Genomic DNA, 11370 nt, shown 5'->3' on the forward strand with positions numbered 1-11370 from the left:
ATTTCATCCAAATTTACCCTCTATATTCTCTCAAATTTTCACCTTCAAATGCTTAGCCTTAATAGTACTAGTATCATAGTAGCAGTAACAGTCAAAGGGGCAATAACAGCATTAAGAGCATTGAATTAGTAGTAGAGTTAACTGTAGTAATAATAGCAATAGTAGCACATATATGTTGCCTTTTAGTTAGTTGAATACCCCCCTCATGATAGATATATAGGAAGTTTCATCTTGATACAGTAGGATATTCCACAATATCTTGATATCTTGGAAGTTTCATCTTGATACAGTAGGATATTCCACAAAAATTGCTGATATGCCGTTTTGACAATCTGCATACACATAGTATATTTTGCTTTAGTTCAACTCCCTCCTCAACATTTTCTCAGATATTAATTTCAATATTCTGAGCCTTGGTAGTGCTTGCTAGAGAAGCAGTAGTTTTGGTGGTAGTAGTGATAGCATGCAAAAATTGCCTTGTTGGTCAATTGATCATCTCCCTTGTCATTTCCTATAAGTTCCAAATTAAAATACCTGCATCATTCCTGAGTTACACCCTTTTGACAACCCATAAGCTCACAATGTGTTTTAATTTAGTTTAATACTACCTCAACATTCTCTGAAAGGCTCAACTGAATGCCCTTTGTCTTTTTGGAAAGTAACAGTCAAACATGCTCACCTTTCTCAACAACATACATTATATGTAAACAATGGACAAATAGCCTAACTTACAGCCCTTGTCCTGAGGCCTTGGGGAGGGGGGGCTGACATCCCAAAAAACATAATTACTAGACTTTTCAACTATACTGAACAAAATGGCTATCTCAAAATTTTGATAGGATATATTTGCAAAAATGAAGGGCGTGGAGGGGGGCTGCTTGCCCTCCAATCAGTTTTGACACTTAAAAGGGCACTATAACTTTCAATTTCCAATTGAGTGAGCTCCCATCAGTGTGTCCTGACAGTATAAGAGTAGCATCATCAAGTTTTTCTTCACTGGTGACTGGGCTGTGGGTTTTGGATAGGCTGACTATGCCCCAGTTGCAGTGGTTTATCTCTCTCAGTAGGAGTTCCTTTTTTCCTTGTTTTGCAAGTCTTCTGATGTTGAGGGTAACAATTGATAAAGTTGATCTAGGTGATAAAATGATCTCCAAGGGTAGAGTTGTCTAAGTTGAGGTATTTGTGTGATTTGCAGTCATTGTATTTTAGGCTGCCCCAGACACTGTAGCTTCCCCAGATGCAGTAGCATTGTTGATTTCCCTGAATGCAGTAGCACTGGTTCTCATATTCATTTGTTGGCTCATAATAATCATAAAAGTGAAAAAAGGGGTTTCTTGGCTGATGTCAGGACAGTGGTAATCCATTCCTCTTTGTCCCTAGCAGTGGTCAACTATACCTCTTACTGATAATGCACCCATATGGCATCCTGCATCACCAACAATTTGCTCATTGCCAGGGGAGTGGATTGTGACTGGTGGGATGTGTCCACATGCTGGTGGGCTTTGCCCAGTGCACATCAAAGGGGCCATCCTTATCCTCCACCTGTATTTATGTCCTTAAGTTAGGGTGTTCCAGTTATATTTCAAGACCCCCAAGAAACTGGGTCCCCCCTTGGTCTGCACCTCCCATCTCCATGAAGGTATCCTACATATCTGTAGGATGTTCCCCTATCTAACACCTGGGGATGCACTGAGTGGCCTGGGGGAAGCCCCTGCTGAGAAGGTAACTCAGAAGGAGTAGAGAGGGGTAATTGAAGAAATACACTTTTAGGAATAAAATAAGTATTTATAATTGTTTTAGAGTAGTTTTCAGAATTTTGGGTAACAATTTTTGATAAATTTTCAGTTTACAACATAATTTACCTAGTATAATAGTACATCATTTGATGCCTTTTCTTATGCTCTTTTGTAGTTCAAATTATATTTTCCAGGGCATATTCCATTTTAGGCTCTTAATTAGGCTCCAAAAGGTGAAACAGTCCATTGTTCCAAAAATTTTATAAATGTGTTTGTTATTTTAACTATCTAGTGAGAAAAAATTGCCATTTGCAGCTGATTAGTATGTCTTTGGTTAAACAAAGGTGCACATTACACTTCAGGCACTTGACAAATGTGTGGGTGTATTTTGCACAGGACTTGTACCTTTGTCATTCATCCACCATCTCAGGCCAGTGGGCTGTGTTGTAAAAGCAAATGCTGGAACTGGGGATGCTGTCACTCCCTGTTTCCTTTTGCAGTCTGGTAGTAACTGGAGACTCATTTGGTGGTCTTCCTTTCCTTGTTGCAGGGATGACTGCACCTCTGAGCAGACAGTCAGCAATATCTGCATGAAAGCAAAAAAGGGATAGGGGCTTCTAAGCATCAGAGTGATTATTGCGCCAGTAAGGTAACCAAGCATTGGCTACACTGATGTCAAGGAAGTAATAGATTAGACACTTGTACCACTTCTTCCCCTTGGTGTCAGTACAATATAACTCAATCAACATGTTGCTCAAGTCCACCCCACCCATGAACTTGTTATGCTCTTTGACAACATGAGGTCTGGCTACATCAATTCAAGCCTTCCCTTTTTTGTCCCACTGTTTGCATTGATCAAGTGGGTCAGGCCCAACATATGTAGAAATAAGATGGACCAGCTAATTGTTGAACCATTTCATCACAACTATTCCAGAACGTTGCTCAACCCACCAATCAAACAATCCTTTTCTGGAGCTTTTCAGCTTGTTGTCAGGTTCCAAGGGTGGAAGTTTCACTTTCTGTATATTCAGACTGCACCTACTGACTGGATTCCCCTTTCCTGCAGCTTTTCTACTAAATGAAAACTGCTGTAAAAATTGTCAAAGAACAGTTTGAAGTTCTGTTTTTCGGGGAGATATTGGACTAGGCGGAGCACCACATCAGCACCAACACCAAGGTCTGAACGGACAGTGGTTCCTTTACCACTGTGAATTTCAAAGCCATAAACTATTCCATTGGCTCTGGCTCTTGTAAATAGTTTTATCCCCCACTTGTGTGGCTTGTCTCTTATGTACTGCTTGAACCCAAGCCAGCCCTTCAATGGGACCATTTGTTCATCTACAGATCTTCATTCTTCATTTGGGATTTCTTGCATATTCTTCCAAAGCTTACTGTACAAGGATTGAACTTTGAAGAGGGGGTCATATCCTGGATTCCTCTTTTTGATTGCTTTGAAACTATCATTTGCATGGAAGAACTGTATTATTCTTTTGAAGTGGTTGCATGACATAGCATTAGCCACTGGAGGATACTGTGTAGCCATTTCCCATTACATAGACATTGGGGAAAGTTTCACAATTCCGATAAGCAGAAGGATTCCAAGGAATTGTTCCATTTCTTTGATAGTACATTTCAGCTCCAAGCCTTTCTCCAGCAGAGCATACCAATTTGTCTCTTCTACAAAGATGCTTATAATTTCAGAGTCAAAGAACCTTTGGAAGATGTGATTGGAGTAACCAGAGACAAGTCGGGACTTGGCATTTGTCCTTTCTAGTCCATGTCATTCTCTGGCACAGGGGTTTTCTTCCAGATTCATCTCTTTTCAGCTGAAGATTTAGAAACCCTATCTACTTTGGCTTCATGGCAGAGGGATTTTGCAGACTTTAGGTGAGACTTTTGTGCTTGTCTCCAGCTGATTCACAAAAAAGAGGGTTATTGTCGTCTTCAGAATCCTCCAAATTCAGTTCAGAGAGATCGCCGTCTGGCTCTAAGACATAGGAAACAGCAATGATGAGGTCCACTCTTTTTAGTCGTCGTTCATGTCGCCTCCTCAGTGCTTCCTGCAGACTTTCTTCACTCCTTGCTATTGGCTCATCGACTAATGAAGATGTTGAGGGCTCCATAATCTCAATGGCTCTTCAACTGCTGATAGTAGATAGTAAACTGGTGAACATGGCGGATAATGCATTGGTTATATATGGATGGCCTTATGGTTTTAAACAAATCCATTCATTAAAACTGATCTTTATATATACACTGATCTGTCTGTCTGGTCTTGTCTGTCTTTCCACAAATTAGCTTTTTATAGGTCAACCAGGATCAATTATTATAAATTAGCTGTTTATAGGTAAACCAGGATCAATTATTATAAATTAGCTGTCTATAGGTCAACCAGGCTCAATTATTATAAATTAGCTGTTTGTATGTCAACCAGGATCACAATTGGGTATGGTATTTCATAATTTCCCAGATTTCCTTGTGTAAACTATACTGAACTTTTTGGCAGGTTGGTATTATACTCCCTCTCCTAGGGCAGATGGGCCTTATAAGATACATACTTAAAAACTGTCCTTGCTTGTGGATGAATAAAAAGTTTTGAATAAGAATAATACACAGGGAACCATCAGACACTAACAACCACCACAGGATTTTTTTACTTCACCAAGCAACATAAACTTCAATGCTACCCAAGTCAGATTTATTTCATTCAACAAAATCCCAAAAATTTCACTATGTCAAATTCAGCACTGTGCAAACATTGTTAGATGACTCATAAAGGGACAAAGTAATATACTATTTGATAGCTCTTGTTTCTGGCTATCCAAATAATTTCTTGTTTCAATTAATCAAAAAGGAGGTATAGGCAAAAATCTTGGTGTGCCTTATAAGAGCCACCAGCCATCAAAGGGTTAAAATGTAACATACTCCAGAAACAATTATTGGATTATAAAAGAGCATAAACAAGGCATCAAGTAATGTAGGCTATTCATTTTCATCTTAGCTAAATTATGTTGTAAACTGCAAATTTGTCCTATTTTCTACTTGCAAAAATATCACACATAGGCAAAAGTCTTCGTTATTTTCTTAGCCCAAACCAACAAATATGAACAAAACAAGGAGCATCAGGTAGCAGAGTCATTCAAACATGAGATCATACTGTAGAGAAGAAACTTTTCAGAAGCTGTATGTGTTACAGGCTACCTATATCATTGAAAATGGGTGTGTTATATCATTGGTAAATTTTACCAAATCATACTATTGACTTACAAATAAAATGAATATACAACTCAATGCCTTTTTTTATGCTCTTTCCAAATATAAAAATCATTTTTGTCAAAAATGTATTTAACCCCCACCCCTAGCCTATATACCGATTCTTTGTATATATGTGCACGTTCGGGGGATTGAGATCCTTTTTAAATTTACCTCGCATTTACACCAGACATAAACATTGCCCCACCCCCTTTACTGTGCAAATATAGCCCCTGACTTGGTATGTAGCCTAGAGGGGTTGGGATAAAATTCATTTCTGACAAAAATAATTATTAGGCTATATTTGGAAAGAGCATAAAAAAGGCATCAAGTGGTATATTCACTTTATTCATAAATCAATAATATGATTTCGTAAAAATTTACCATATCATGTTTTGCATAAAGATTTGTCAAAATGTGTGTCTTATTTTAAAAGCACCTTTCACTGCTTAGAAAATACACTAGGTATAAAAATTACCTTTTAGATGAGCCCTTAAACACCTCTCTATGAGGTTTTAGTGGCCAACTATTGGCAAAAACAAGAATAATAAAAGAAAAGAGACATCACTGATTCCTTTCAAATAAAGTTATCTTCTTTGTTGCTTGAGATGGGGGACTGCAAGTTTCCTTAACAGAGTTTTTAGCTTTCGCAATTCCTATGGTGTAGTTTTCATTTTGGTCCATCACTGTTTCAGTTGGGTTTCAGGTATTTTCAAAATTCCTTTACATTTGTTTTTTAACAATAGGCCTAGGTTAGGTCTACTCCTGCATGATTAGGCCCAGTGCTTCCTTTGCAGGAAGGCATTAGTAAATAATGACCTTATAAAGTTTGAAGTTGAAACAAAAATTGACTTACAAGTAATTGCAGTTACTTAAGACTACTTAGTTACTTGCAGTAATTGTTCACATTTCTTTTCTTATATTTCTTCTGTAGTAACAACAGCTTAGTTTTGGGGAAGAAACGTTTTGCGATTCTTCGTCAATACCCCGTTTTCGGTTAATGCTACTGGTACTACTTCTAACAACTCACTGCAGCACTAAGCCACCTGAGGCCAACACAACCATGCACGCTACTTATCCATTCCAATTTGTTCAAATTCCAACTCTTTAAAACCTCCCAAGTAGACCCCAAAGCCACGCCAAAAAGTCCGGGGCGCGCCGCCTAAAAAAAAACGGTGGCGCACCGCCGAGCTTGCATCAGCGCGCTGACTCCGCCGCTGATTCTATCGGCGGCGGCATCACTAACACGCGGCCGTTTTTTTTTCCTCTCTTTTTTGCTTATCGATATCGACCTCCGGGCTTCAACCGTCATCCCGGCTAATCTGTTTCTTAAAGATAAATACTGTCATCTTGGGCTCGCCATGTATATCGGTTCGTAGGAAGAAGAAGAAGAAATTTTTCTTGAAACAAAAATTCTACCTTCCACTTTAAATTTCTGTTCATTTTCTTTCTGATTTTTCGGATGAAAAGAGGTAGGTAAAAGAGCATTAGGCAATTCAGGATGTTATTATAGGCAGCGCAATCGCGCTGCCTAAGTAAAGAACAATGTTGGCACAATGTATTATTTTTTTCCATACCAGGGTGATTCGTATCGAAGGATTTGTCGTAGAAACTTCGAAAAGGACTCATTTGATTGAAAATTGGAATAGCTAATGCGCTTTTTAATAGCAAAAAGTGATCGGAAGGCAGATAAAACCCCTTCTACGCCCACCATTTCCCCAAACACATCCAATCAAAATTTTAAGATAGCCATTTTGTTCAAAGTAACTGATTTCCAGAGAGAAAATATATTTTTGAGGAGGTTACTCCCCGACAACCCTTAGGGCAGGGGTTTTAAGTTATGACCTGGGGGTATATAAGAACGATGTTGGCACAATGTATTATTTATTATTTTTTTTTCCTTTAGACCAGGGTACTTCGTATCGAAGCAGTTGTCGTAGAAACTTCGAAAAGGGCTCATTCAATCTGAAATTGAAGTGGCTTGTGCCCTTTTTAATAGTCGAAAGTGATTGGAAGGCAATTAACACCCCTTCCACGCCCACCACTTCCATAAACACATCCAATCAAAATTTTGAGATAGCCGTTTTGTTTGAAGTAGTTGAAAAATCTGCAAATTAGGTCTTAGAGGATCACAGCCACCCTCACAGCTCTTAGGTTAAGGGTTATAATTTTTGCCCTGGGGGCATATAAGGTGTTTACAGAAAGTGTTTTTATAGAAACCCAAAAAGGGATCACTCGATTGGAAATCCAAAGGCCTAGTGCCCTTTCAAATAATCAAAAGTTATTGGAAGGCTTGACATTTTTATAGTAAAGATCGATTTGGGTATAATGTATCATTTTTTTTGTTGTTGTTGTTGTTTAGACCAGGGCACGTCGTATCGAAGGAGTTGTCGTAGGAACTTCGAAAAGCGCCCGTTCGATTGAAAATAGAAAGGGCTGATGTCCTTTTTAATAGTCGAAAGTGATTGGAGGTAAATTGATCCCCCTCCCAAGCCCACCCTCCCATTTACCTTAATGTTTAAAAACTAAATGTTGCCTTAAGATTAAATCAAAATGCTCTGTGTTAATGCCAATTTCCAATAATGCATCTCAGCAGTATCCCAAGAACGACTGAGGGTATTATGTTCAAACTTTCGGGGCTACTTCTGCTCTTAAAATTTAACCAAAACAAGATAGCGTAAGTGTATCTAAGCTATCAAAGAAAGTAAACAGATTTTTTTTACGAATGGTATCAAGTTTTCCATTTCAGGTCAACTAGAGGAGCTATGAAACTAAATTAAACACTACTATTTGTGTCCAGATTTCTAAAAGGGTGTATGTTGTTAAAATTTGCTGAAAATTTTTCCCTGAAAAGATTATGTCAATATAAAACGAACAAAAATTAATTAAGAAAACTGTTTCCACAAAATAGGTTTTTCAAAAAAAAGTAAAGAACTCCATTAAACAAAAATGAGCAAAAATAAAATCAAATAATCTACCAAGCTTGAAACTACCACAAATCTGCATAATAAATGAAACCCAAAACGAACAGAAATGTTAATAACTCAAAACGAGCAGAAATTAACATAAGTTGGGCTCAAAACCCCTATGCCTTCCCAAGGTCAGATCATAATTTGCACTTTACTGAAAAAAATACAAATAGATGTGCATTGTCAGTTTAATATACATATACTGATATTTAGTAATCAAAATCTTAATATTATTTGATTTATTAAAGTTATAAAAGTAAAAACATTTATATTTTTTCAGTAAAGTGCAAATTCTGTTCTGGGAAAGCATAGGGGTTTTGAGCCCAACTTATGTTAATTTCTGTTCGTTTTGAGTTTGACTCGGTTATTTATTGTAATTTCTGTTCGTTTTGGGTTTCATTTATTTATCGATGCTGATTTGTGGTAGTGTCACGCTCGGTAGATTATTTTATTTTATTTTTGCTCATTTTTTGTTTAATGGAGTTCTTTACTTTTTTTTGAAAAACTTGTTTTGTGGAATTTTTTTTTTAATTAATCTGGGAAAGAGAGCTAGTATAGAAATATATTTATAGAAATGAATTAGATTTTTTTTTGCACAGTGAGCAGAGCACACTGAAGTTGAAGTAACCTTAAACTTTGACTTGAAACTTCATAACTTGACCACTTCTTTCAGAAAAGAATCTTGGAGGATTATTCCGTGTTGATAAGAAAAGAGGGTAAAGGTGCAGTTTAGTTCCCCCCGTAGTGTAGGGCGCAGGAGCCCTATGGTAAAGGTGCAGGTTAGTTCTCCCTTATAAAAACAACTTATTTCAGCAGATACAAAGAAGAAACCCATTTGCGGCATTGTTCGGGACCCCAAGGTCCGATGCTAGTATCAGATCCCGTGAGTGGCAGTTTACGCTCGTCAAGTTCTGGCTGTACCGGCCACAAGTGCCCCAGCTAAACGGCCTTTTAGCATGACAGGACTGATAGTGACTGCAAAAATATCAATGGCTCCAGGCAGAGTGAACTAACTCACTTTTGTTACATCAATTGTAACTGAAGTGATGTAACCGCTGATTTAAAATTATTGTTAAGCCATGGTATCTAACTTGTATACAGTGTTTTTTTTATGTTGTTAGTTGTTTTTTTCTTTTCCTTTTCGTATGTATTTGATGAACAGGAGATGTTGGAACTTCAAACTTTAAAAGTTATATACACATTAGCCCAAATCATTAACAAGAAGAAAATAACTAAACACGGGATTTTATAGGAACAATGCGATGTCAAACATTAACACAATATAGGTTTCCCTGAGTCTAGTGGCTAATTTGAGAATTCTACTATGTCTGATCGACGGTGAACATAAACACTTTCCGCATGGCCCAACAAATTCCTGTTTTGTCATATTGTTTTTGTATGTTTTTAGCCGACCATTTAAAAATCCTTACTAAAATCAAGTTGAGGTGGAACGTGCTTGGTGAAGTTTGATTTTTATTATTATTTTTAATCAGAAAAATCGGCGCGCCGTGGCACACCGCCGGTCAGAAATCGGCGGCGCGCCGCCAAAACAATTTGGGCGCGCCTAGCGGCGTGCCGCCGCCGATACTAAATCACACATTCGCCGCCGTCATGTCGGCGTGGCGCGGCTTCGGGGACTACTCCCAAGGATTTCTCATTACATTTAAATCTTTTCTTACGACATTGCCCTACCACAATCAAGGGCGACCTGCTTTCCGTTTGATAGACGATTGTCCGAGAAGGATGATCCACTTTTGTCCAAGAAAAGCAAAGAGCCATATTGACTGCAGACGAGCAGAAATAAATTTTTTTACTGATTAAAACTAATAACGACCAGAAAATACAACCGAAGAAAAAATTAAAACCCAGAACAAACAGAAATTGAATAACAAACCACATCCCTTTAAGTTTGATATGATTATTTATTTTAATTTCCATTAGTTTGGGGTTTTATTTATTCTTTGGTGGTATTTTCTGGTCGTTTGAAGTTTCAATAATGATAGCACTTTGTTCCTGCTTGCCTTAAGTTTCAAAATAACTTTTATTTTTATTTAAGAAACTCGTCTTCAGAAAGTTTTTTTTTTCATTAGTTTCTATTAGTTTTGATTATCAAAGTTTTGTCATCGGTTAGTTTTAATAAATATTTCTCCAGCGTTTCATGTTTTTGGCATAAGAATTAAAATATAAGATTCTAGTTTAGATTCTTAAGTTGTCGAAGACGATCTGAGCATTGTCTTCGATTATATTTGGTACAATTATGGGTATGGCATCAACCTAGTTTAATTTGAAATGAAGGTTATAACGGTTCTTGAAGTAAGATTTTGATCCAGCAACAACTCCTAAATAATAATATCGAAAGAATCCTTCTGGGGGAATTTTCAAAAGGTTACATATGAAAGAAAATTAAATAAGAAAATGAACATGGATCAGTGGGCATAGCTTAGCTCTCTTTATTTCTGACTGTTGAAACTCTTTCATTTTGACTTTTAGGTGAGTGTTTGCTTGGTCTGGTGTAGAAAATATATCATTCTGACATAATGCGTATGCATAATGTCCTTTTAATTAAATTTAATACCTCTTCCGACATTCTCTGAAAGCTCGAACTTAATAACCTAGCCGTCCTTGAGATACTTCACATACAGTTTTTTAGCGATCTGGATGTACATAGTGTCTTTCGATTTATTTTAAGATCTCGCCCAACATTCTCTCTGAAAATTTTTACTTAATACCCCTACTGTATCTGATATATTCCATACGCTATTTTGACAACCTGAATGCACATTACATCTTTTGATTTAGTTCAATGTCCCCCTAAATATCTCTGACAGTTTCTACTTAATGCCATTAGCCGTTCCTCAGATACTGCAGATATGCCCTCTTCAGAACCGGGATGTGTATAATTTCTTTTGATTAAGTTCAACATCTTCCTCAACATTCTGTGGAAGTTTCAACTTAATGCTCTTAATTGTTACTGGGATATCGTATATATACCATTTTGACCACCGGGATACCCACGGTATGTATTAATTTTGTTAGGCATCCGAATTCAACATTTCCTGGAATTTTTAACTTAAAAATCCTAACAATTCCTGAGAAGCCCTATTCGATAAAATAGTGTATATGGTATCTTTTGATGTATATAATTTCTGAGACCACACTGCCTTTCCATGACGATAAAATAAAAGTCCAAAATAGGGATAAAATCCTTTTTAATAGACAGTGTATGATAAATTTCACAAAAAATACCAGATATTTCGGTCACATATACAGTGACCGTCATCAGTATGTAAGGTTGCCCCTACTAACAGGGCTAATAAATTTGGTAGCGTGATACAAACTGAGGCGTTGGGTAAGAAATCGGTACTCAGAATTCAGTGACAAATGATTTTATTTACAAAAGAAGATAAAAAGAA

At 37.2% G+C, this 11370-nt stretch overlaps 2 protein-coding genes across 2 annotated transcripts in view; both read right to left on the reverse strand.

Moving 5' to 3' along the window:
* Window positions 1-5884, reverse strand: part of LOC148948531 (uncharacterized) — a 51167-nt gene extending 45283 nt beyond the window's left edge. Inside the window, exon 1 of the mRNA XM_089094960.1 lies at window positions 5845-5884. The gene's annotated coding sequence lies outside the window, so the exon portion shown is untranslated. The remainder of the gene's footprint in view (window positions 1-5844) is intronic.
* A 4269-nt stretch (window positions 5885-10153) lies between these two features.
* The window catches only part of LOC148948534 (putative transporter slc-17.2), a 26653-nt gene continuing 25436 nt past the window's right edge, over window positions 10154-11370 (reverse strand). The window contains exon 5 of the mRNA XM_089094961.1: window positions 10154-10231. Coding sequence (XP_088951087.1) covers window positions 10154-10231 — 78 coding nt within the window. The remainder of the gene's footprint in view (window positions 10232-11370) is intronic.

Source organism: Artemia sp. Qi Xiang Cuo, chromosome 9, assembly GCF_049724085.1.
Source record: "Artemia sp. Qi Xiang Cuo chromosome 9, ASM4972408v1, whole genome shotgun sequence".
Taxonomy (NCBI): Eukaryota; Metazoa; Arthropoda; class Branchiopoda; order Anostraca; family Artemiidae; genus Artemia; species Artemia sp. Qi Xiang Cuo.